Consider the following 27814-nt stretch of genomic DNA (forward strand, 5'->3'; position numbering starts at 1 on the left):
ATCTTTTCCAAAGTAGAGAACATTTCCAGTAAACTGACTGCGAAGCTTTACCAGCACTTTGTAGTTAGAGGAGAGCATGGGTGCTTTTTTCAGTTTCATCAGTCACTTGATTGAGAGTTAAGTACAGTTTTAAAGTAATCACCTCCCTGAGAAAGGTGGAAGAGATAGAAACACGGCAATTTTCTGATTACAGGAATTGAACCTAAAAGTTGAGTTGTCCAAGGTTGAGGGAAACCAATGTTTTGAGGGAACACAAATTGGTCAGAAGTCTTTGTTGTGATGGAATAGTTATTTCTGCTTCTATGTGAATATTAGTGACAGGCTGATTAGGGTCTTTAAGTTAAGTATTTAAGGTACTTAAATACAGTTTTTAAATACAGGGTTGCAGTCTGTTCCTGGCTGGCCAGGAACTATGTAAACAAAGACCATGCTGGCCTTGAGTTGTAGGATTAAAAGCATGAGCCACTGCATTGGACTTGGTGTTCTAGTAAAAATATTCTTGAGGGTTTGTGAGAGGTTTATGAGATCAGTTGTCTAGAGTTAATGGATATCCATTTTCTGAAACAGTAACCACAATGTAGTTTTGATAACTAGAGTGAAAAGAAAAAAAGACTTTTTTACTGACTTTGAAAAGCTTTTTCATGGCACAAAATTAAGACATGCCTTTTTGACTTAAATAACTTAAGCCATACTTCAAAATGTAGAAATTGGGTAAAATTAGGAGGGGGGGAATCTTCTTAGTTAAGTAGTGTTTAAAAGGCATGCTAGGGTTGGTGATAGTTGAAACTGAGTTAAAAGTAATAAGCAGAAGGCTAGTTTTGTTACATAGCAAGGACCTACCTTCAAAGCCAGCTTTCCACATCTCCCAAGGAAAAAAGCATGGTTTATTTTATCAGTGTGATAAGTTTTTTTTTTTTTTGTTTTGTCAGCTTGTCAAAAGCAGAGTTGTCTGGGAAGAGGGGAATTGCTCATGTTAGATCTATGGTGACATTTTCTTGGTTAATGATTGGTGTGGAGCTGTCATGCATGTATTCCTAGGCTGTATTTAAAAAAAAATTGAGCATGCCAGTGAACAGTTTCATGGTGTCTTGCTTCAGTTCCTGCCTCTAGGGTCCTGTTCTGACTTTTATTCAGTAATGGGATGAACAGTGATTGGAATGTATAAGGCAAACCCTTTATTCTCAAGTTTGCCTTTGGTCAGGGTTTTATCACAGCAACAAAATAAACTAGGATGGTTGCAGTGAAATGTTGCTGTGACAGACCAGGCCTTGTTGCTTTGGGGGAAGATTGTGGACATGTTCATAGTTTAATGGGCTGTGTGCAGGAGTTTGGAGTGCTGAGAACAAGTCAGTAAGCAGCTTTCCACTTCAGTTACGCCATGGCTTCCTTCAGTGCTAGTCCATGATTTATGGTACCAATATAAAGCAGACATAGAAGTTGGTTCCAATAGTATTTGAGTCTACCCAGGCAGATCCAATGTACTTACATGGGCATGTTCACTTAGTGTGGAAAGCACAGGCATTGCATTGTGCTCCCCCCCCCCCCCAAGCCAGACTTAACAGGCGGTTCTAAGCCATCCTATGTGGTTATGAGAGTTTTGCATGTTAAGTATGTGTACCATGCATGCTCTAGTCATGGAGGAACAGCTACCATCATCTTTGTGTTGGGAGTGGAACCTATGTCCTTTGTAAGGGCAAATAGCTCTAAACCACTGCTCTGTCTATATTGTATGTTTTTCATCAGTTTTATGCCCTATCTTAATTTTAGGGATATCAAAATGTGAAAGGCAAGTCCTACATGCTGCTTGATAGCATGCATAAGACCACGAGTTTTATTGCCACAACTAGAAAGAAAGTGTAACACATTAGCCAGTGGCACAATGCAGTTTAGTTAGCTTTTGTTTAGAATTAAAAATTATATAAAGTCAATTTCCTTGAACTCTACAGTATTTTCATTGTACAGAAACACTAGGTTTCAAAGGACCACCATTTTAACTCATTGAGAAATACTGTGTTCTAACTAAACTGCTCTTGGCTATGTTGATGAAAATTTGAGTGCTGACCATTAGAATTTTACTGAATATTGTCCAGATGCTCTGATTAATACTGTCTTATTTGTTCTGTCTTCTTTGCTAATATGGTGAAAATACTTAAGTAGTACTTAGTTTGCATTTCTTTAATTACAGTTGACCACAATTATGTACTTCGTGTTACTGAAGTGCCGCCTTTCATACTTATCTGTACGAGAGCCTTATTACGGAACCCATTTTCTATTTGTGTTTCATGGTAGTTTTATTGTATGTTTTTTGGTGTAAGCTGTGAATTCTAACTTGATTCTTTGCATCACTCACATTGAAAAGCCTCCCTTACCTCGTGTTGCCAGGGAATCCAACCCAAGTTCTTAAATGTGTTAGGCTGCTGCTATATCTGTTTTAGTCTGAATTGCGTTTCTATTTTAGGGAAGAAGGAAGGTTTTTCTATGAAGCTCTTATCTGAAAATGCTTTATTCTGGAAGTTCTACCCTTTCAAGTAAAGCTTTTATAAAGAAACTTAAAGTGGACATGAGTCTGCAAGCTAGGATGAAAGCAAACCTTGGGCGGCCTTGCTTGGTCTTTGCTATTGGAACAGGAGGCAACTTTCTGGTGACTCAAGAACAGACCCTACTTAGAACTTATTTTTTTTCTTTCTCTAAACCCCTGCTCCAGGACGTCATGGGTGAGCTGTAGTTGTAAAGGGAGCTAAAAAATGGTGATAGGGTTAGATAGAACTAGTGGGGAGAGGGTAAGAGATGGCTTGACATTCCACTTAACCTGAAAGATAAGAGTAGGACAAAACCCCTGGCTTTTGGGAAATTTCAGGACAGTTTGAGAATTCCTACCTGAACCTGAGGTCTGGACACAGTTTGTCTGACAAACTCCTGGATTTCACTCCCACACCTTCAAAATAAAACCAAAACATCCAAGATTTCCCATGTCCCTTAGTGTTGTACACTGGTATTTCGGTTCATTTATGAATTAAAAAGTAGATTGGTGGAATATATTTTAGAATTTAAAAATACCAAGGGATGAAAGACTTGAAGCTTGGAGTTTTATCTGGGAGTCAAGCAAATTGTAAAAATTACTTGGGAAAGTTTACCTGTTGCTCTGTCATTTGGTGAGCTCTCTCATAGGGCAGAGTGAGACTGCTTAATGCACCTTAAAAGTGAAAGTCCCTTATGTGGATTTTGTTTGTTCTTTGTCAAGCTTGTGCTAGAATAGCTGGTGGGAAGCAAACAAGCTAAAATGGCCAACAGGAGTGGTGACAGATGACATGCACTGTACTGGGAAGACTTTGCCAAGTTGTAGATCAAAGTGACATTGGAAGTCTTGATGAGGGAAAGCATGGAAGAGACATTGTTAGGGTTGGGAAACTTTGATAAGATTTCACTGTCTTCTGGGGAGCAGGGAGAAAAGCAGTTGGGTAGGAGAAAACTGAACAATACCGTACATAACAGGCTGGCTGGCTTCTGGGAAGGTATCCTTGTCATGGCAATCAACTGAGGACACTTGATGGGTGCAGAGATGCCAAAGCTGATGGCTGGACAGTAGTTAGTAGGGTAGAATAGAAATGTAATGGGAAGCCTAATATTTTGAGAACTCTTCCAGACTTACTTTCCAGAGTAGCAGGAAGCAGTGATGTTTATGAACAAGCTGACTAGACTTGCATAGGAAACAAAGACTGAAAACAGGTGGCAGGACTGGGCTGTATGGACACATTGCTAATTTGGTAGGTTAGGAAAGGAAGTACAGAATTGCAATAGGTAACTTTATTAAATGAAAATACCAGATACAGAAAAGTAGTCACTGTAGAGAATAGGATGGGGGTAGAATTAGATTTGGCATTTTAAGAAAAAAAGTTTTGGATCTTTAGTTTTTTTTTTTGTTTTTTTTTTTTTTTTGGTAAGGAGAATTTTTAGAATGACAGTTGACTTACCCAGTGGTGATACAGAAGAGGGGGCGGAGTCAGGTTACAGTTATATATAAAGAAATAAAGCAGCAAAGTCCAAGTTCTTGTGGATTGAAAGTTTAGACCCAAGATATCAAAGGCAGCAAGTCCCTATGGTGGAACTAGAGACAGCTAGCTTGTCTGCACTGTCCCGATACTACCAACGATGGTGATCACTGGAGTAATTATATTAATGGGATACACTGACTTTCTAGGCATCAAGCCTCATTACTCATGAGGGAGTCATACCTCATCTTTAACTGATCCAGAGTCAGCCTCTCACCACAGAAGGTGAGTGGGCGAAGAGAACCTGATGCAAAAATGGAAAGAGAGATGTGTTGGTGCTCCAGTTCTAAAGAATCAGTTGGAGGGTCCTCATGTAGAGAGAGGTCTTCCATGTTGGAGGGTAAATAGCCTTCATGGCTGGGAAGGTAGTCCACTGGGGCAACTGTCAAGGAATTGGTGAGGTTGCCCAGTTTTGAGTCAGGTTCTCTCCTTCCTAGCATCTTGTATAGATTCACTAGTTGTCTTGTGTCAGCAGTGAGAGTTCCTGTAGGTAGTGGACTGGAGGCAATATATATTGTGTCTTCCTTGGGGGTAGAGTGACTTAGAGTCCCTTGTCTTTTGGGGCAGTAGGGTTGTTTGAAGACTGGGGTCATTTGGTAAAGGACCTCATTGATGATCAGGGGCTCAGGCTCTTCAGGAGTGGGCCAGGCCATTAAGAGATTGTCCATGGATAGATGGGTCTTCTCCTGGGAGGAGGAAAAATGAATATATAGGTTACTTTGATGACTCTGGATTTTCAAAACATCATATCCAGTCCTGTCTCAGATTCAGGTGAGAAGCTGGACCTTTAAACTTTGGAGGGGCCAGAGCCAGATACCCATGCCACACTATCAACATCGCAAATTTCAGTCAAGGACAGACTCACTGTTTAACTTAACATTTAATTAGTCTCTGAATCAAGCTATACCATTTTTTTTTCTTTTAGTGGCAAGGGCATGGAGGCAGAGATGAAAGGCTAGAGGAGAATCTGGAGAGAGGTGGGTTCTCTATTGGAGTTGGTGGGGCAAAATTGATATTGAGCCTGCTGGTTTGTTGCCCCCCACCCTTCATTGCTAAGAATCAAACTCCAGATTGTACATGCTAAGGCAAGTGCTTTACTACTGAGTCACTTACACAACCCTGTTAGTACTAGAAAAAGCAGGATTTAGAAATGGGCAAGACTACTCATGAAGGACTTTTATTAAGGACAGTATCCTGGCTAGCCTGGATCTCTGCCTCCCGAGTACAGCATCATCATGCTATTAAGCCCTTTAGGGCTTGCTAAGGGGTTTGGGCTTTGATAGAATTAAGTGGTTTCAGATAAGGTAATGTTCTTGTCAGACTGGCATTTTAAACATTTGCTGTAACAGGTTTTCATCTTTCCCTTTATTTAGTCTTGATATTTTTTCTCTTAATTTTCTCAACATTTCTTTGGTCACTAGCACTACCTTGTCTTTTTTTCCTTTATATTTTACTGCCAGTTTTCAAGTTCAAGTCCTTGGCAATTGATTAACATTTCTCCTACCAGGCTTTACAGCTCTTCTTACATCTTACTTTGTTCCACAGTTTGCCTGGGCTTCCCAAGGTAGAGCTCCATGCCATTACACTTAGACCTATATCAAAAGATTTCAGCCCCTAGTCCTCCTTTGCATCTGTTTCCCACTTCCACATAGTTTCTTCTCAGTGTCACCCACACGTAAGCTGTCTGGCAAGTTCTGAGGACGAGTCCCAGCTTTGATAGTCGTGGGAAATTTTGATCAATCTCTCTCTTTCCCTGGTTTTCTCATTTAATAAATGACAAGTGGCACAAGAGGGTCTTGGTATAATTAGCCTCTGATTTGGCCACTTTTGGGGGCATGGCACGTGTCGAGAGGAGTGATGAGATTGAAAAGTTCCATGAATGGCTTCCATCGTTTCTTTTAAAAGTCAGTCCTCCCCTGATCATCCTCAAGCTGGTCCTGGCATGTAGGTTTGCCTTGGAACATGCATGTATGCATGGCAGCTGTGCCAAAGCAAGGCTGCCACATTTGGAAGAGATTAACAGGATGGGAGAAACTGTTTTTTACTAGGTGAGCTGTTCTGCTGCTGGAGCAGTACTGACAGACTACTCCCCTGCACATTCTTGGAGCTGGCTTCTAGAATGTCAGGGAAGGTTCCTTTAACCTCATGGTTCAGGAACACCATGGGCACCAATTTTAGTTTGTATAAGACAGCATTCCAGTGATCCTCTCTATAGTTTGGTCTTTTCCTTCAGAGTGTTAAGGTATATCTTTATTTCTAATTCTTTTTTTTTTTTTTGCCTCAATCAAGTACAAAAAAGTACAATATGTTTTTTTTGAAACACTGTAGAGGTCAAACTGGGCTGTGGGGTTGTCTCAAAGTCTTCATCAACTAAATTTATAAAGTCTATTCATAAATTTTATTTTGTGGGTATGAGTGTTTTGCCTGCATCTATGTACTGTAACCCATGTGTGAAGTACCTACAGAGTACAGAAGACATCGGACCCTAGGGGTGTTAATTGTGAGCCACCTTTTGGATGCTAGTAACTGAGCCCAGGTCCTCCTTAGCAAGAACAAGTGCCCTTAACCATTGAGTCATCTCTCCAGCTCCTAAAAGCTACTTATTTTTTCCAATTAAATTGATTATTTTTGCGAAGTTCATAGGTCAAATAGAAGACTCCCTATTTATTCTCAACTTCACTCCAGAGGCAGCCACCATAATGGGCTTATGTATTTGGCAGGCTTCTCTAAAGGCCATCTCCTTCATACCCAGGAAAACTACATTAAGCAAGTGTTACAAACTTTGACTTTATTTATTTATTTTTGTGAGACTCAATGATAGCTCACATTGTTCCTGCTTTAACTGCCCTATTCAGGAATTATATGCACATACATATATGCACTTGTGAGTTAAAAACTGTTAAGCATATCCAAGTCTTGTCTCTCCTTTATACATGTTTTACTTGTACTTTATTGCTGTGATACACGTGCTTCTGCCATGTGACTTTGGGCATGTGTTTACGTGCCAGTTCTGCTACTTTACTGTCAAAACTTTTGCCTATCTTATTTGGCATTTTGTCCAGCCTCTAGCATCTCTGCCTCTATTTCCTGGTCAATGTCCATGGGGAATGTGAAGGTCTGTGTTTCACCTATCCCAGAGCTGCCTCCTATTGTGTTTTAGGCTTAGACTGTCAAGGTCAGTTGATTCAAATCCTGGTACTTGAATCCTCTCTAATGCCAGCAAAGCACCTTATAAGGCTGGTGATTTATCCGCATACTCCCATAGATGATTGTATCCAGTGAGGGCTGTTGTGTGGACACCTCCCTGGTGAGTCTGTTCACCTCTGAGGTAAAGGCCACTAGAAATATTCCTCATCCTGTGTTTAAAGGTCTGTTGTAAGGTGTAATGTCTTCATATCCTGCTTGAAAATGAATTTAGGACCCATTGTTTATCACAGTATTGGGCAAGTTATTTGGCTCTCTGCTTCAGTTTCTTTATCTGAATAATCAGGATAATACTATGACTTATAGCTGCCAATAAATTGTTGATATATGAAATTAAAAGTGCCTGCTTACATAGGAAATAATATGTAGATTACATAGAAAGTATTGGTGCACTATTATTATGTACTTAACTAGTACATACATAATATAGTGTATTGTGAATATGCATCTATCATTGTCATTATTCTTGCTGTTGTAATTTAATGGAAACAAAAACCCTTCAATGGAAAGAAGTCTCCAAGTATGACTGTTCTTGGGAAGAAAATGAAAAGTGAAAAGTGGACATGGTGGATTATGCCCATAATCCCAGCACTTGAGAGGCAGGAGGATATCTGAGTTTGAGACCAATCTGAGCTAGAAACACTAGCTCAGAAACAAACCCTTCAACACAAAAGTAAAAAGCATTTTACTCACATTGTTTCCCCTTCAGTAATAAAATGTGAAATGCTGACACTTGGTACTCAGATAGTTGGGCAAGTTACCCAAGATGCACATATTACCATGTGTGCAACAGAAAGCAGGGTCCTCCAGAACCAATTGCAAAGATGCTGAACTGCAGTGACTTAAATTAAAGCAGAGGTGATTAGGAGCAGTTCCTCTAAGCAGAGGCTGGGTCACTGGCTTCTGACTTAAGGAAGTAAATCAAGAGAATCTTGAGAAAAGGCTCACAACAACAGGAAAGATTGGCATGTGGTTTCCGTTCCTTCTTGCACTTTAGATGCCACAACTTTCAGTTCTCCAGAGATACCCCATCTTCCTCCTCTAAGCAGTGATAAAGCCCCCTTTCTTTTCTATCCACAGTGCTCTTTCATTTGTATGCTGAGCTATTTCTTCCATAATACCTTTTCTTTATGCAATGTCTTCCCACAAAAATTAAAACTCCTGTGTTCTGTGCTCCCACAGGATTGGGAAAGTTAAATTCATTTGCCTGTATTTGGAACAGTCAGTTTACAGGGTGCTGTTCCAAATGGCAAATGATCAAACTTGCTTTTTTCTTTTGAAATAAGTTTAAGTAAGGAGGGGCATAAAAGTTCATGGAGGCATAAAGCCTGGTAGGTCTTAAGCTCATGGGCTTCAGAAGTTCTCATGCATGGACTGTTTTTGAGTCCAGAAGAAAACAGTGATGATTCATTATCAACTCAGCTCACCCGCAGAATTTTATTCCTGGGAGGATTTCCTTAGATGCAGTCATCACTAGCACTATACTAGCTGCCAATGTGACTTTGTACCTTACCTCCACAATGGGGTATTTTTTTACCCAAGTGCTGTTTGCTGGATCTGGAATGGTTCTGCAATACCATTGAGGTCTGAGAGTAGAGAGGAAAGCAAATGCCCTAAAATAAGAAAACAGTGATATTTGGTTAAAATGTGTCCAAAGGCACAAGCTCTCGCTGCAGTTATTTAGGGGAGAGGATTCTTTTGTATGGAAAGAGTAAAAGACAAACCCTTAAACATTGTTGAAGGCTGGATGGCAGTAAGTTAGAGTTGCTAAATAGACTAAAAAATGTTGCTCCACTTAGTTTTTAGTAATCTCTTACTATTTAGCCATGCATTCATTCATCAAGTAACATTAAATATGTTATCAGTACAGTAACATGCTGGGAATAGAAGAGCAAAGCTTGGGGATCTTACTAATGAATTAATTAAAGTATAGAGTTTGTAATACAATATTTGTATTGAATGAATATTTTTGTAATGAATATTTAAAATAGTATACAGAATAGTGTAATATCTTGAATATAATCATGTTTGAAATGCCAAGGAAAGGTCATTCTAGAGAAATACCTGTTAACACTGATTACAGTTTGATCAGAAGAAATAAAGAGGTCTTGTGATGAGAAAAAATTCAAAAAGCTTATAAATGCACTTGACAAACTATTGGACACTAAAGAATCAAAACCAGCCTGGCAGTGGTGAGACACACCTTTAGTCTCAGAGGAGGCAGAGGCTGGAGTATCTCTGAGGCCAGCCTGGTCAACAGAGAAAGTTCCAGGATAGCTATGGTGGTTACACAGAGAAACCCTGTCTCAAAAAGACCCCCCCCCCCATCTCAACCAATTTAAAGTATAGTTCAAACACTGATAAACTTTGATGAAGAAAGACCAGCTATGATTTAACTGTTAGTGGTTCTCAACCTTAATGCTGCAGCCCTTACATACAGTTCCTCATGTTGTGACTTCAATCACAAAATTATTTTCATTGTTACATCATAACTAATTTTGCTATTGTTGTGAATCGTAGTGTAAATATCCAATATGCAACTTCTGTGAAAGGGTTGCTTGACCCCAAACGGGGTCACAACCTACAGGTTGAGAACCACTGTGTTAGATAGTGAGATATGTTATGTGGCAATGGTGTGTCATAGCTTGGATGTGATTCTCTTTGACTTCTAGGATAAGCTTTATCAAAGTATTTTTAAAAATAGTCGGTTTTGTCTTTTTATGTATATGAATGTTTTGCCTGGTGCCCACAGAGGCCAGAAGAGGGCATTGGGTCCGCTGGAACTAGAGTAACAGGCAGTTCTGAGCCACCATGTGGGTGCTAGAAAGTGTACCATTTGCCCACTAGAAGAGCAGCTGGTTCTTTTTAACTGCAGAACCATGCATCCAGCCTTTTACGAAGTCTTTAAGGAGCTTTGCTTTGGTGATATCTTTAGGTAGACCTGCCAGACAAAGTGCACCAGCTAGGAGAATGCCAAGTTAGTTGTATTTGGAACCTATTACTTGGCATTGGTGATCTTTTGGTAGATCTGCCAAAATGCACTGGTTGGAAAATGCCAAGTTGGTTGTATTTGGCATCTATTACTTGGCAAACTGAAGAAAGCTTCACGTTGAAGAATGAACTGATTTTCCTTTGCAAAATAATGTTTTTTAAAATTAATTTTAAAAGATTTAAATATTTTATATTAGTATGAGTTCACATGTGCTATCGTGCATGTCAAATCAAAGACCAACTTGGGAGTGGGTTCTAGGGATCAATGAATATGTCATCAGACTTGGTGACAAGTTCCTTTACCCAATTTTTATATAATAGATAGTTTTATAGAATAGATAGGTAAAATAAAGTCACCTATGGTTTGTTTCGAGATATAACCACCATTTATGCTGTGTCGTGTATCTTTGGGGCAGAGTGTTCATCACTCGATATTCTATTTCCTCCTTTTTCCTCAGTTCAGGATCTTGGTTTGTCAGGATGACAGTGAATGCAGCTAAAAGACCATAAAGTTAGCCACTCTTGCCTCACTGAGTTTTGTCTATTGAGATATAACTGCAAGTATCATGTGCAGCCTTCAAGCTCTTTAAAAGGGAAGACTGACCCCTTTTCCTCTCCCCCCCATTGTAGAATATAATAGCTATAGTTCCCACAGCCGTGAGATCACAGGGTCACACAGATGATATAGGATGATATAGTGCAATATATAATCTAAATTAGGATAGTGCAATAGGAAATTTGTTCCTGTCACCTTTGGAGCTACCAAAGGAGCCCTTTACCCAGGTAAGAACCTGCTACACGCTTATATAGATTCAGGCCAGTAGAGTACACACAACATATTGAGAGCTTGTTAGGAGGTTCTAACGGGAACATAACTACTCATACCCTTGATAGAAGAACAGTCCTCCACCTGGGAAAGGAATTCTTGGGGTGTACCTGTGGGAAGCACTGTGTAGAGTGACGAGGTAGGAAGGAGACCTTTCTAGTTAGCCAGGTGAGCTGAGTCACACCAGTGCAGTGGCAGACTGCCTGCTCCTCCTCAACTGTATATGGATATGTTTCTGTGTATGCATTATCTCAAAATGTAAAAATACTGTTTGCAAAATTTAAAAACTAATATAACATTACATCGAACTTCAATATCTTTAGTGGATAAACAGTAAGTTATTTGCATGTGGTTTAGTCTCACTGAGTATAGCATGTAGGCTATTTGAAATATTTTCCTTATGACCAGTATTTCAGTAAGCATATTTTCACTAACTATATACATATATGATATATTTTGAATATATTTGGAATTTAAAGTTAGAGGTAAACTTTTAAAAATTTAACATACATTTGGCCAAAAAGGTTGAATAAATTTATTCTACTACCAGTGATGTATCTACCTGACCCACAGCAGCAATGACTTACATTTTTAAAATACATTTACAGGACTGGAGAGATGGCTCAGTGGGTACTAGTATGTGGATCTCGTTCACTTCCTTAGAACTCATAAAAACCAATTAAAATCAGTCATGTGTGCCTACAAGCTCAGTGTTAGGGAGAGGAAACAGGAGAATCCTGGGAGTTAGCTGGCCCACCAGCCTAGCTTAAATGTCAACTTTAAGAGTCAAGGAAAGACCCTGAAAGGGAATAAGGCTGACAGCATAAAGGAACACATCCAACATTCTTGCATGCCCTCCACATATCTATGCATGTTTTCCCGTATGTGCATATATGTATGTATACCACACACACACACATACTCAACACACATATTAAATTGGCGGGGGGAGGGTATAACCAACTCAACTCACTTTTGCCGGAAGGGACGAACTGAGAAAATGCCCACCGTGATGATAGCAATGCAAATGCTTGATGCCACAAATGCTTTCCAGTTGGCTTTGCCTGGAAAGTAAGCAAATCTTGTTATGGTGTTATCTTCAGTAAATACTTCAGAATCATCTGGACCTTAACCCGCAGTGCATGCGTACTTGGGTTTAGGAACAAAGCCAATTCAATTTTAACTATTCTGTTAGAAGGATACTATGGGGATCCAATTATATTTTCAAAGAGGCACTCGAGCCCTACAAGGGCTTCCCTAGCTCACAAGTGCGGAGAATATACAATGGTGTATATACGTCTCACAGAGCTTCCTGGATGAGGGGTAGTATTTCTACTGCATTTTGAAGATGAGTTGGCACTGTCTTCATGCAGGCGGTGTGGTGGGAGGGCAGCATATAGCTCAACAGCAAGTGTGAAGTGCTTGCAAGGAAGTCAGTCGAGGGGAAAGGGCCTGTGCCAGAGTCCACAGTGGACTGGCTGCCTGTAGCTTCTTACCCTGTGGACAAAATTCCCGTTGGTTTCCTTGGGGACTTTCCCCAGCAGCAGTCAAAGCTGTCATCCATAGGACATATGTCACTCCGGGCTGCAGGCTGCTTACTGGAGATGAGTTTTGGGAGTGTCTGTATGGAATTTCTGAAAGGAAAACACAGCTGTGTAAGGGAAATAAGCAATGTGGGTACTCACTTATTTTTGTTGCATTGTTTGGTTTGGGAGAAGCATATTGCTGTTTTAACAGCATCAAAATTCATCAACACTTAGTACTCAATAGGCGTGGTCATTTGTGAAGCCTTGTTACTATAGCAAACAGTTTTTTTCATGATAAAGATATTCTGAAAGAATTGTTAATTTTGCTTCAGAAATGATTTAGTTGAAGCAATTCTTTTGTTTTCTACATCTGTATTTTCATATATGTTTTTATAATTACTGAGATTAGTGTAAAACTATTTTTAAGATAATAGATTTTTTTCTTTTTTGAGACAGGGTTTCACTGGATAGGTCTGTCTGTCTGTCCTGGAACTCACTCTGTAGACCATGATGGACTTGAACTCCTAGAGATCCACCTGCCTCTGCCTCTTGAATACTAGGATTAAAGATGTGTCACCACCTACCCTGAGATAATATATTTTTAAAAAAATCTATAGCAATTAATGAAACATTTACTCGAAGCTCTTTTACATTTGTTTTTTATTTAAGAATTATTTAATTTTATGTGTATGGGTGTTTGCCTTCATGTATGACTGTGTACCAAGTGTGTGCATGGTGCCCTCAGAGTGCAGAAGAGGGCACCAGCTATGAAACCTGAGGTGCAGACAATGGTAGGCTGCCATGAGGGTGCTGAGAATTGAACCTGTATCCTCTGCAAGAGCCGCCCATGCTCTTAACTGCTGAGCCATCTTTCCAGCCTCTACTTGAAGATTTTAGACTGTGCTTTTGCTCTTCTTTTTGTTAGGCTCTGGTCTTGAACTCACAGTGCCTAGCTTCAGTTTGACATAAAACTATTAAAAACTAGAGACTTCCTTGGTTCCCAGGTGGCACTTCTTATGCTCTAACCCTCCTATAGCTTCTCTGCAAGTGAAACTTGTGTGTGGATTGATGTACAGATGCTGCCTTTCTCCTGCAGGAATCACAGGTAGTTGTAGCCTGTAGTAAATGCAGTGTTCTGGAGTGGGTTTTAAGGTGCCCTCTCAACAACTAGGGAGGGATACTGAGTGTGGTAGTGCCAGCCTTATTTTCAGCATGTGGGAATCAGAGGAAGGCTGGAAAATCAAGGTCAGAGGGGGTAGTCTGTAGCTTTGCTAAAAGTGTTTGCTTCCTATGCACAATCTCCTGGGTTTCATCCTCAGCATCTGCAAAGCCAGAAATTGAATAGCTGTAGCTGCTGGCTCACTCAGACAGCCTGTGTCTATGCTGAGGACAATAGTGGAAACTGTGTCTAACTTCATAAATGGGCCCATGGACAGTTACAGATGCCTGTCGGCTGCTCTGAACACACAGCACCGCTTCAGAGAATTCACCATGTGACAGGAAGAACAGACTCTGCCCACCAGTCTGTTCCTACTTATTATGGGTAGGTAGTAAGAAGGAGCCCTAGAATGTTCCTTCTGCCCCACTGAAAAGGGCTAAGGCCTGAGCAGATCATTTCATAGGCACTATCAGAACAACCGCTGTATTTTACAACCTGTTGAGAAAAATACCTTGTGGAAAATTCCAAGGTCTGCTATAGCCTGGTGAAATAGCTTACATAGACTTAAGCAATATGATTAAGTAGATGTGTGCGGGGATTCCTATTCCTAAAGGAGAGGATTTAATTTTTTTTTTTTTAAGGAAGAGCTTCTGTTGGTTTTGCACCAGGGAGTCAGCTGTCCAACTGTGTGATATGTCCTGGGCTGGGGAAGTGAGATGAGACACTGGAGCAGAAAGGAGGGATGTCTATGGTGTGATGGGCTGGTAATGTTCATTTGCACGTACATATTTGAAGAACAAAAATAGCAGCTGATGTGGGAAGGTGCGAGTCGTGGAGTCAGCAGTTTTGTTGGCAAAATAGGCTGAGTTGTGTAATGGGAGAAGTCAAGCAAGAAAGACTGGTCCTGCTGCCTCTGGGGTGATTCCCAGGAGAGATAAAGGGATCCCTTCAAGGCTCAGTGGGTTTCAGTGGGTGGAAATTTAAACGGGTGGTTCAGTGACAAATTCAGATGAATTTAGAAGGGTGTGATCGCTGCTGACCGTCTGAAAGACTGTGGCAATGAAATCAAGAAGACCAGGCTGAACAGATGCACTGATACTGGGAATGAATTCAATCACTTGTTATTCAATGAATACCGTGCTTAGTAAGTGCACCTACTATCTCTCTGGCTGTGTTCTAGAAGAGAGAAATGGTGATCGAATTGCCATAGCTTGTGTCCTTCAATGCCTAGACAGTTTTGGACAAACAGCCAGGCAGTGTCATGTGTCTTGCAGAAGGGAGGTGTGCTTACCTAGCGCATATGGCCATGCCAGCAGATATTCAGACAACAGGCTGTGCACCGAGATGCTGGGGCACTTTTAATTCTTCACTTACCTCACTTGTCCTTGTAGAGCTAGTGACAAAGAACTGATACTTCCACATATGTTCGTACTACTCTGTGGGACTGGGTACCTAAACCAAGCAGACAGGGTTGGGCCCCTTTCTCTTGGCACTGGCAACATTCCTCCTGCTATCAGGTCCCTTTTCTTTCCAGATGTCTTGTTCCTTCTTGATCTTTCCCATCTAGAATGATCTTGAATTTAGTGCTTTCTGGTTGCACTGGATTACTGTAGTGGTTATTTAGACTTTTCTAGCTCTCGGCACACTGAAGGCTCTGAGGATAAGGAATGGGGCTTACTCACCAATATGTGCTTACTGGATTAAGTGGGAATATAATCTAGACTAGTAAAAATCAGACTGTGAATCTTGCCTTTTAACTTATTTAAAAATAGCACTGTGTAGGCTCTAGAAGCAACAAATCTGTGACAAAATATAGTAGGTCATTTTCAACATCTACCGCAACAGCTACAAGGACCAACTAACCACATTGATCTTTGTGGCTGTAAATAGGCATTGCTTTAAATGTTGCTAAAAGGAAAATAATTTTGGGGGCAAATATAACAGGAAGGATCCCAAATAGCCCATGAAAAGGCCAGTTGATTCGCCAGTCTTTAGAAGGCCTTTTAGAACTGTCTTATCCTGATGGGCCTGGTGACAGATTAGCTAGCAAATGATGGAAAGTCGACAGAGCTGTTAATTAAAAATGAGTCAACTCACAGACACAGAGGTGGAAAGATCATTGAAAGTGCAGGTCCAAATAGAAAAAGACCCAAGCATGTTTTTGTGTGTGCATTAATTTCGTCCTTGGAGGAATATATATACAGAGCAGCCCAAGATATTTTATTTTCTCTCAAAACTAATTATAAAAATTAACAGTGAGAGGCATAACTGAGGGAAACGTCAAGAGAGAAGACAGCTTCTCTCAAGGTTCCTAGGCAAAAAGCTCTCTTGCATCAATGCTCTGGAGCCTGCCACTCAAGTCTTGCATTCTTGAGCCCGTAACTTGAGCCAACGAAGGGATGAAAATGCCCCTTCTTCCTACAAATGCTCCTGAAACAGAGAAGGCCAAGATACAACAACAAATAAAAACAAAACGGCTCTGATTAGATCAAAGAACTGATGATCAGATCTTACAAGTGATTAGTTCCATGAAGCAATGATTCATGAAAACATTTGAGATAATGCTCCAGTCAGAATTGATTGTAATCATTTTGCCTTTTTAGCCAAAAAACAATTATAGTTCATAAAGAATTATCTAAACTGTGCTGTATTTTATACATTCCAAGAAGAAAATAATACGATGCTAATTGCAAACATGAAGAGTTAAACAATATCTAAATGTTTTGGAGTTCAAGGGTTCATATAATTAATAGTGAAGTGCCTTTACTGTTTGTTTCATTAAATTGCCAGCTCTGCTTTTAGAATCAATGCCATTTAAATCCTAGCTGTCTTGAGTGTCATATCCTCTTATTTGTTTAAGAACTCCTGCTAAACCATAAGTTTTGGGTTGCAAAGCTGACTTTATGTGTTTGTCCACCAGTTTAACAAAACCCACAAGTGTTACTATTTGTAATTTGTTTTGACAAATTACATCTCACTGTCTACTATGTAGCCCAGGCCTGCTTCTTGCTTTAGCCCTCCTACTTTGGTCTTTGTGAGCAGGCACTATGAGAGCCTGGCCCATTCACTTCATTTCTGTATCTTTAACAGTTTCCTTAGCGTGTAACACATATTCAGTAATTTTGCATGCGTGCATATGGGTATCTATTCTTCATAATTCAACTCATTTCACAAGTGCTGACTTAGTACTAGCACTTGTGTGTAGTGAGGACATGCTCAGTCTGTGCTTTCCCAGCGTCTAAACAGGAGGCCCCTCAGCACTTGGTTTTCACACATACCACAGAGCTCAGGCTGTGCAGCAGAGTCTCGTTCCTTCCAGTATATTCTGTAATAGAGGATGCAGCCCATTTGCTCCTGGGCTGGGATGCGGGACCAGGCAATAAAAAGGCTCTTTCTTTTCTCTGTGATGGCAATGATATGAGGGCCAGTCAAAGGTGCTGAGGAGAAGGACACAAGAGGTTTCTGTCACCCTCCAAATCCAAGCCACTAAACCAGAAGCTTGAGGAAAGATCCTAAGGTTCACCTTTGTGCCTGGAGTCACCCAGGGTGGAGCTGCAACCTCCTTGGTCCTCTGACAGTGCATGCACCTGAATTTCATAACAGACGTAGGGATTGATGTTCTCTGCACAGGAAAGGGAGTTGTGTTAATAACCACATCCAAATCATTTTTAGCTTTTCTTAGTTTGAAGAAAGCAGTCTGGACTGAAAATAAAGGGATGGACTAGATTACAGTTTCCTAGCATCTTATTTTTCATTATTAGGTACCATTTCCAAGAAATGTAGGGATTTTATTTATTTATTTTTGATAAATTCTATCTATGTAGCCCATACTGGTTTCAAATTCATAGCAATACTTCTGCCTCAACCTTCTTAGGCCAAGAGTTCAGACATACATTACTATGCCTAGTTTTTTCATTTAAGAGAACAGAGTAATTGTTCTTAAAAAGGAGATAAAGACCTTTAAGAAGCTCTGATGAAGATTTAAACATATCCATATAGATACAAGCATGCAAAATATTGGATTCTACAAATGAGTCCCTTGTTTATATGAAGTCGCTAGAGTTTTGCAGATATAGCACCTTAGCGGCTCTCTTATGGCATACTGGTGTCCCATACTCTTATAATTGACTAGGACTTCATGTCTTTTTGGGCTGCAGAGGAATTTTACCTCACACAGTTATTGCCTAAATTGTGTGTGTGTGTTACATGAAAGTCCATTAAATTATCCCACAACCATTGTTGGAAGAGAGCCTGATAAGATCAGATTTACATGAGAGTGGGCACCAACTTGAGCTCATAAACCAGAGAAAAGTGGAGAAGACATTTGCCACCTTAGTCTGCAGAGTGCCATGGGATCCCGGCTGAAGGGCAATGGAGGATAAGGAATCATACGTCCTTTGGAAGGGTCTGGTAAGTGGCTCTTATTTCCAGTGTTTGGTTAACTTTCCTGTCCCATGACTTGGGAAGAGCCAACCAACCCACTGTGCTGTGGAGATCTGGGAGTTCCTGATGAGCCTTGCAAAGCAAAATGTGAGCGAGGGCACTGCTCACAATCGAAAACTGTGGGTTTTCCTCCTGTGAACTGCTTGCTCTCAGTCAAGGAGGAAAGATACATGGCTGTGTGTCTTCATTGACATTTTCCCTTTCAAGAAGAGCAAAGCCTTCCTAGCAAACATTTTTCCTGATTCTGAACTTAAGGAGATACATTTTTTTTTTGGATTATTTTGTATGAACACCACCCCTCAGGGGTATTTGCTCCCCACCTTAAGAACCTTCAGTGGAAGAAGTCCACACTTGGAAGACTCTCATTTCCTTTGCAATGGGACCCAATTTCCAAGCTCATTTCATGTCTCTCTGCTGACCTTATATTCACAACATCCTTGGGCAAAGGCCTTGTCTCTGTTTATAAGCTATTTTACGGACTTTTTTTTTTCCCCTGCAGATATTTAGTTTTACCTCTTGTGTGGGAGAAAGTAGGCATCTCTTCCACAAACAATGTAACTGAGAATAATTTTGTACACACCAAGACAAGCATGTGGGAGAGGGACACAGCTACTCTAGGTCTCACAGAGGAACTTCCAGACACTGAGATACGGTGGGCAAACAGAATGGGCTGATAGTCTCTAGCTCTGCCATTCCACAGTCCAGGAATCAGGTTTATTCTGACTCATTCCAGACCCTCTGATGACGTCCATACAGCCAGAGTCAGAAGAAGCTTGTAAGGGGAATAACGTCTGAATTTGTGAATGTTTCAGTTCAGCAGAAAATAATAGCAAATCAAATATTTCCAAGTGGCAGAACAATCTTAATGGGTTATTTTGCAACTTTATTCTGTTGTTTTTATTCAAATGCATTATTCAGAAGTGATTCTGAATATTTCATTTTATATCCACTTTATGGTATTTATATAGAAATATATGATTTCCCAAAGAAAGGCAAGGTTCAAATTGCCCATGAGGGATGAATCTTGATATATATATTTTTTGTTTTGTTTTGTTTTTTCGAGGCAAGGTTTTTCTGTAGCTTTGATGCCTGCCCTGGAACTAGCTCTTGTAGACTAGGCTGGCCTCCAACTCACAGAGATCCGCCTGCCTCTGCCTCCTGAGTGCACGCCTTTAATCCCAGCACTCGAGATGAATCTTGATATTACCTCCCAGTTTAGGCACTGTTTCCTGTCCATGGGTCATTTGATTTGATGGGTATGATAGGCCCTGAGGGAACTGGGACCACAGCAGAGCCTCCAACTACCCAAGAGAAACTGGCACCACTGCAGAGCCTCCAGCTACCTGAGGGAACTGGGACCACAGCAGAGCCTCCAACTACCCGAGGGAAACTGGCACCGCTGCAGAGCCCCCAGCTTCCCAAGGGAAACTGGCACCGCTGCAGAGCCCCCAGCTTCCCAAGGGAAACTGGCACCGCTGCAGAGCCCCCAGCTTCCCAAGGGAAACTGGCATCACTGCAGAGCCTCCAACTATCCCAGAAGCAAGCGATAAAGTTGCTTTCAAATCTGATGCTACCTTCTGGAGCGTGATAATGAGTGCATCCTTCAATTCCACCACTCAGCAGGCAGAGGCAGGAGGATCTCTGTGAGTTCTAAGCCAGCCAGAACTAGAGTGAGACCCTGTTTGAAACAACAACCAGAATTAATGCCTTCTTTTCTTATCATTTCCTTTCAGGGTTTGAATCTTGCTTTCCCGAGCAACCAAGGAAAAATGCACATATACTTTTGGATGTATAGATAATGAAACCGGCAAAAATAATCAAACCGCTTGTCTTATACCTTATAAATTTCTCTTCTATGAGATAAATGGTTTCCAAACGAAAAGTTCTAGATTCTCAGTGGCTTGCTCTTTTTTCTCTGGGTGCTCACTGTATGCAGCCTTGTATACCGGTAGAAGTCTGGGCAGGCAGGCCATATAAGAGGCACCCAGTCAAGGACCAGCTCATATGTTATTGTATAATATGATATTTTTCTTCAAGTAAACCTTATTAAGCAGGTTTTATATACATTCCTAGAGAGGAGTAATGATGTTCATGGTGGAACAACAATGTAGTTTAGTGTTTTGAGCTTGTAAATCTATTCAGTTCTTATTTCTGACACATTTAGTAACAATACCTTGGAAGCTAAATTATTTAGTACTTGAAATATGCTAAACTCTGTTCAGAGCATTTTCCATATATTAATACAGTCAGTCCTCATAGCCACTGAAATGAGGAAAAAGGGGCATAGCAGAAATCTGCCTAAGATCTCCCAATTGTTAGGGAAGGAGCCGGGACTCAGGCCTGGGTAGGCTGTCTATATAGCCAGACCATGAACCACAATACTGAACTTAAATTGACATTAAATTGAATTTAAATTGACATTAGATTCTCTCTAGTCCTTTTAATGTGCTTTCAGATACTTTTTCTCACTTTATTGCAACCCCTGACAGAAATGTCACTTAGAAATAGTGGTCCCAATTTTCATATAACAGTTCAAATGACAAATAGCAGGATTGGGAATGAGGATCTCCTGGTTTTGCCATCTGTATGATGGGTTTAAAACAATGCCTCAGAAGCAATTATGTATTTTATAATTTCAGAATTTTCTTATCATATCTTATCTTGCATAAAAATAATGACTCAGTGCACAAAATTGTTTTGAGTTAAATGACTTTACAAAGATAAATGTATCTTTGACAAGTTAGGTTTCTGCCATACTTATTTGGTTCAATTATTCTTTCATCTTATTGGGCATGGTGCTAGGGGACATAATTCTCCCATAAACATAAGCCTTCTTCAGTCACTTGGTCCTCAAGTTAGTCCCGAGGGCTGTCTTTTTTTTTTTCAAGACAAGGTCTCACTATGTAACTCTTGCTGTTCTTGAGCTCACTATGTAGACCAGTCTGGCCCTGAACTCCAGAGATTCACCTGTCTCTGCCTCCCAAGTTGTGGAATTAAAGGCATGCACCACCCCATCTGGCTTACAGGGCAGTCTTGATGGACTCTAGGTTCCCACTGTTTAGGATTCTAGTATAACATGTAACCCTCTGTAATTGAAGACAAAATAGCTTTGTCTCCCCAAATGTCTTAGGGCTCCTACTACTGTAATATAACAACATGTCCAAAGGCAGCCTGGAGAGGAAAAGGCTTATTCCATCTCATGCTTGTAGTCTACCATCCAAGGAAGTCATGGCAGGACTCATGGTGTGGTTCTAGACGCTGTATCTGAGCCATGGAAAAGTGCTGCTCACTGGCTTGCTCCCTACAGCTTGCTCAGTCTGCTTTTTTTATAGCACCAGCCACCTGCTTAGAGGTGCCACATGAATTAGTAAGACAAGACCCCACAGTTTTGCCTGCAGGCAAGTCTTAGGGAGGCATTTTCTCAATTATGATTCCCTCTTTATCAATTCTCAGACAGCTCTAACTTGTTAACACGTTGACAGAAAACTAGACAAACAAATGGGAATTTAGTGGCTCTCTAGAAGACATGTGAGTAGTGCGGTACCTGAAATCAGAGCAGTCGTGTTGTAGGGAGGGATCCGCAGCCAGTGTGGGGGAAAGCTCACATTCCTTCCTGGTTCTAGAGCCCTCCATTCCACTATGTACTCTTGAACAGCAGAGACAGCTTTCCCCGGAGGCTGCCAGGTCACCACAATGTTGTCCATGTTCTCTGACTTAGCAGATACCCAGGAAGGAGCCAGCAACCCTTTGGAGGTGAGGAGGAGGAAGGACAAAATCAGAACGGATAAAGATAAAAATGGGAACTGGAGAGACATCACAGTCAGTCAAGTGTTTGAGGATGCTAATTCAATCACCATAACCCACTGGGGGAAAGCCAGGTGTGGCTGGTACGGTGCTGCACACTTGTACATCAGTCCTGCGGAAGTGGAGACAGGAAGATTCCTGAGATGTCCAGCCAGTCTAACTAGCCTACCTAGTAAGTGAGATTTTTTTTTCAACAACAAACAAAAAGCAAGATAGATCGTGCTTAAGGAATAACAGCTACCTAAGGTTATCCTGCGGTTACATGTGCACACATGCATCTGCTCATACATGAACACACACACACACACACTAAAATAAGACACGACAGCTTATCCCAGCTAAGTTTTAGAAATTCAGTCTCTCTTTAGGGACTTCCAGGTCAAGGTTTAAGTTCATGTTTTTCAGTCCACGGAGGATTAGCCTCAGCAGCTTGTTCTATAATCCAGAGTAGCTTTCTTTGTGGATTTATTTCTATTTGTATTTACTTACTGAATTCCCTCAAAGTGCTCACTCTGTTAAATGTAATATACACCCTTTTAATGACCGCCCATTTGTCTCCTTAGACATAAATGTATCGCTGAGAAGTAGTGTGACCCTTTGCTTGTGTCGTATTCTCACAAAACACACCATGTTTTGTCAAACCTTTTCACTTAGTTTCGTTTTTGGAATGGATTCATTCTCCTTCTTCATGTAAACCTAGCTCACTCCTTCCCACTTCTGCTAAGCCCTTTTCTCCTCTGCTCTCCAGTGACCAGAAGGAGTGTCCTGACACAAGGACACAGTGACACTACAGCACCTCTGTGCATGTGCAAGACCATCCAGGATGTACACGCACAGGACTGCTTGGCTAGGGAGAATCCCTCTGACTGATCTCCAAAACAGATGGATGAGACGGGGGTGTAGCCCTTGCCCAGCCTGAGCAAGAAACTGTACACACGCACAGAAGGTAAACAATGAAAGCACGTTGACCCTTCACCAAGGGTAGCTAGCAGGAGGGCTCTCACCTCACCTACACTTTCTATTTCCCTTTCTGCTTATCAATTTGATACGTATAAAATCATACGTGATTAGAGATTTGACTTTCCTGAGTCCAAATTACTCAATGACTTTCCTTCTGTAGCTATTAGTAGACTTGGCTCATTTTTTCGTGTGTTTCTGCCTTTTTCTGATCTGCAAGTAGCTTTGATGAATCTAATTACTATCCAGTTTTCTACTCTTAATGCAGTCAGTTAGTTCTCTGACAACTTTGTTATCTACCGTGGTACTGGTAAATTTACCACAGTTTTGATTCTGAGTCTTGTTTGTAAATTTCCACCACGCTGGGACTATGAACACATTCAACTACATTGTCTTCTATTGGCCTTTACTTTTGCTTTTTATGCTTAGGGTTTCAGTCCAAAGTATAAGCTAGAAAGGTTATTTTTTAAGAAAGGAAATGCTATTTATTTCTGTTTTCCAGGGATGGTGTGTCTGCATTGTAAACTGTGCAGGCACATCCCACCTGCTAATCCTTAGATATTCACCTTTTCTTTCAATGCTGGGGGCAGTGACTTCCCTGGGGTTTTACTTCTCTCGTGAGTTGAAGAAGAATTGACTAATGGGAAGAGTAAATATGATCAAAGTACATGGAAAACATATGAAAATATCATAATGAAACTTATGAATACACAGTAATAAAAATAATAGAAAAATTCTTCTTAAGTAGAAATGAAAGGTATTTTATGCTAGCATTCCAATTAATAGTGGAAATATTACTAGCTAGAAAAAAAGCCTTCATACCCTAAGAATGAAACATTTAATTGAAGAATAATAGAAAACTATAAAGCAAAAGGCTCTTAGTGACAACAAAAGAAGTTTCCTATGGGGGCTGGAGAGATGACTCAGTGGTTAAGAGCATTGCCTGCTCTTCCAAAGGTCCTGAGTTCAATTACCAGCAACCACATGGTGGCTCACAACCATCTGTAATAAGGTCTGGTGTCCTCTTCTGGCCTTCGGCATACACACAGATAGACTATTGTATACATAATAAATAATAAATAAATATATAAAAAAATAAGTTTCCTATGTACAGACATTTATTTTTATCTGCAGTGGGTTGGGAGGAGGAATGGAGGAGGACATTGTTGCCTTTTTAGTTTGTCTCTTTTTTACTTGTTTTAGGACAGAGTAATCATTTTCAAATGCTGTATATGCTTACCTGAAAGTTGGAACTATTGGCACTAATTTTTAAAATATATCTATATAGATTTAGATAGCCAATAATTTATTTATATTGTGTGTCTCTATTCACAATTGATTAAACATTAATCCTTCCTCTACTGTCTTTATTTACTTTTATTAATAAAATAAAATTGATCATAAAGCAATTGATTCCATAAAATGGATTGGACAGCTTTCCTTATTTTCTATTTTCTACATGAATTGAATAAAATAAGGTTATGTATTTTTTCACGGTTCAATTGTAAAGTAGTTTGTGCCTGGGCATTATTAAAAAAGCATAGAGGTTGGGGTAAGCTAGCTCTAGCTTTCAGAATGTTATTATGACTGCCTTTATTTTTGTGCGTGTTTTATTTTGTATGTGTGTGTGTACTTACATGCAAGTGTCAAAGCATATGTGTGGAGGTCAGAGGACACCCTGAGGAGCTGGTTCTCCCCTTTCACCATAGTGGCCTCAGGGCTAGAACTCAAGTCGTCAGGCCTGGCAGTTTCCTTTCCTGCAACTCATCTCATCAGCCCGAGGATATTGTTTTAGAGTAAAATTTATTCATTCCATAAATATTGAGTGCTACAATTTGCGAGATCATTTATATGAGGTTGTCTTTTTCATCTCTGCTTTATCTGAAATTTGTTAAGCAAATCAGCTTGCATCTTGCAGAGTCCTTCAGCCGCTGGGCTTACCAGCACCAGTCTGTGATTCCTTCTCTAGGATGTTCACCAGACTGCGTCTTCCCTTCTCTCAGTCACCTTTCAGACTCCTATCTTTATGTCAGGCATGGTGACACACACCTTTAATCCTGGCACTCGGAGGCAGAAGCAGGTGGAACTTTGTGAGTTCAAGAACAGCCTGGGCTACAGAGTGAAACCTTGTCTCAGAAAAACCATAAAATGAAATTACTTTCTTAGTGTCAATCAGAATACTCTAGCTCCATGTTTCCCGAGAACCTCTATGTAGAGTTCTGATGCTTGTAAGGTACCACCTAAGAGAAAGGAGGGTACTTTCTCTGTCTAGCTCTGCTGCTTGCTGGGTGTCTGTTCTTGGATTGCTTGGATTATTTTCATTAGCATTTCTTTTAAATGCATCAGTATCAAATTAAGGAGAGAAAAACACTTCCTCATTTAACCAAAAGTGAGAATAGGTTTTAATTTTCTATTTCATGTTCTCTGTCTCTGTCCTCTGTCTATGCCTGTGTGTCTGTCATACGAGCTGAATGTGTCTCTGTGTCTGTCTGTTGTATGTGTCTGTATGTACTGTACGTGTCGTTGTATGTATGAAAGGTGTCTGACTGTGTCTGTATGTGTGTCTGCCTCTTCAGTCTGTATTTATTGAACAGCACAGAAAGCATTACACAGGGAAGGAATGGGATACTTAACAGAAATCTTTAACAGAGTTGTACAAGGGGTTGCCTCTGGCTCCAACTGATCCCGACTAACCCAGATAACATCATTGTTTATTAACCAATATCCATAAATGGTTGCTTTCAACATTCATAGTAGATTTTAGGAAGTGGCTTTCAACTTCTGTCTGTATTTCTGCTTTCAGCAAATGATACATGTGCCTTCTCTGGGTCAGGGGCATGGAAGAGTACATAATTTACAGTTACACTTATGGAGGGGCTTAGGTGCTAGACATTAATTACATGGGAAATCCAAAACAAGTAAGGTTGGTTTATTATATTGTTCTTGTAAAAGGCGGGTTTGAGTACACAGTAGGCTAGCAGCCTTACGTGACTTCATGGAGTATTGTTAACTCTGGCTGTGAGGTTCAGTAAAAGTACCAGTCTCTTACTATGTAAGAGATATTTTCAGAATATTGTATCCTTACACTGGATTTTACTTCACATTCCTGAGCCACAGTCTCTGACATCTGTGTGAGCCACTGTGCTCTCCAGGTTTTTTTTTGTCAACTTAATACAGAGTTGTGTCATCTGGGAAGAAGCAATCTTTTTTTATTTTATTTTTAAAAAGATTTATTTATTTATTTATGTATTTTATATAGATGAGTGCTTTACTTTCATGTTCTGTTACTTGGATCTAGGCCATTGTTAAGAAAATGCTGTACTATTGAGATGTATGCCTAGTCACTGTATTTTTTTTAAAAAATTTATTTATTTATTATGTATACAATATTCTGTCTGTATGCCTGAAGGCCAGAAGAGGGCGCCAGACCTCTTTACAGATGGTTGTAAGCCACCATGTGGTTGCTGGGAATTGAACTCAGGACCTTTGGAAGAGCAGGTAGTTGTCTTAACCACTGAGCCATCTCTCCAGCCCTAGTCACTGTATTTTTATATGTATGTGTGTGCATTCTGTACATGTTCGTGTGTGTACGTGTAGGTGTGTGTGCATATGCCTGAGGACAGCCTTGGATGGTGTTCTTGAGATCTCAAACACCTTTTGTTTTTGAGACAGATTCTCACTGGACTGTTATTCACCAGGTAGGCTAGGCTGGCTGCCCAGCAAGCTCCATGTATTCATGGATCATTGTCTCCCAGTATTGGGATTACAAACATACACCATGCCTGGCTTTTCAAATGTCAGTTCTGGGGATTGAACTCAGGTGCTCAGGCTTGCATGGCAAGTTCTTTATTTACTATGATATCTATCTCCCCATCAACAGTGGGTTTTTGATACTGGATTTCAATGTGTAGCTGAGAATGCTATGTAGCTCAGGCCATTCTCAAATGCAAAACCTTCATGTGTCAGCCTCCTGATAGCTGGGATGAAAGGCCGGCACCAGCCACCAGGGCTAATTTTTATGTAGCTCATCTTAAAAACAGCATAATGCCACTGCAGAATCCATTTTTAAAAAATGCTGTGTACAGGAGCCAGAGAGATGGCTTAGCATTGAAGAGCAATGCTGCTCTTGCAGAGGATCAGTTTCGGTTCTCAGCACTGCATGGCAGTTCAGTGCCAGGGCTCTGATTCCCTAGGCACCAAGCACAGTTGTGCTATGCATACACACGGATGTTTTACATAGGTAAAACACACACACAAACAAACAAAAACAAATCAATCTTTAAAAAGTCTATGTACAATACTTATCCACAGAGGAGAAACATGAAATATGAAAAACAGCAGGGGGTGTAGGACGCTAAGCAGGTAAGATACTGGCTGTTAAGCCTGAATTTGATCCCCAAGATCCACTTGGTGGAAGGACAGAACGCACCCCCAAAAGTTGTCCTCTGACCACAGGCACACTGTGACATGAATACAAACACAGATACTAAATCAATAAATGGAAAAAATAAAATAAAGTATTTATTTATTTATTTATTTAGTTAGGTTTTTCAAGACAAGGTTTCTCTGTGGTACCCTGGCCATCCTGGATCTTGCTCTGTAGATCAGGTTGGTTCAGAGATCCATTCACCTCTGCCTCCCAAGAGGAAGGATTAAAGGTATGTACCACAGTACCCAGCTTAAATAAGATTTTTTTTTTAATATTTATTTATTTATTTATTATGTATGCAATGTTCTGTCTGTGTGAATTCCTGAAGGCCAGAAGAGGGCACCAGACCCCATTACAGATGGTTGTGAGCCACCATGCGGTTGCTGGGAATTGAACTCAGGACCTTTGGAAGAGCAGGCAATGCTC

At 40.5% G+C, this 27814-nt stretch overlaps 1 protein-coding gene across 8 annotated transcripts in view; it reads right to left on the reverse strand.

Moving 5' to 3' along the window:
• Window positions 1-3789: 3789 nt before the first annotated feature.
• Window positions 3790-27814, reverse strand: part of Il12rb2 (interleukin 12 receptor subunit beta 2) — a 73949-nt gene continuing 49924 nt past the window's right edge. For 7 of the 8 annotated variants that reach the window (XM_041679582.1, XM_041679521.1, XM_041679556.1 and 4 more), the window contains 7 exons: window positions 21743-21943; window positions 17279-17377; window positions 17034-17192; window positions 12567-12704; window positions 12044-12134; window positions 8767-8866; window positions 3790-4735 (listed from right to left, as the gene is read on the reverse strand). In XM_041679582.1, coding sequence (XP_041535516.1) covers window positions 4202-4735; window positions 8767-8866; window positions 12044-12134; window positions 12567-12704; window positions 17034-17192; window positions 17279-17377; window positions 21743-21943 — 1322 coding nt within the window. In that variant the 3' untranslated portion in view covers window positions 3790-4201. The remainder of the gene's footprint in view (window positions 4736-8766; window positions 8867-12043; window positions 12135-12566; window positions 12705-17033; window positions 17193-17278; window positions 17378-21742; window positions 21944-27814) is intronic. The other variant, XM_041679574.1, reaches the window with a different exon arrangement.

Source organism: Microtus oregoni, unplaced genomic scaffold, assembly GCF_018167655.1.
Source record: "Microtus oregoni isolate MIOR12 unplaced genomic scaffold, Mior012 000002F_ref0000024, whole genome shotgun sequence".
NCBI lineage: Eukaryota > Metazoa > Chordata > Mammalia > Rodentia > Cricetidae > Microtus > Microtus oregoni.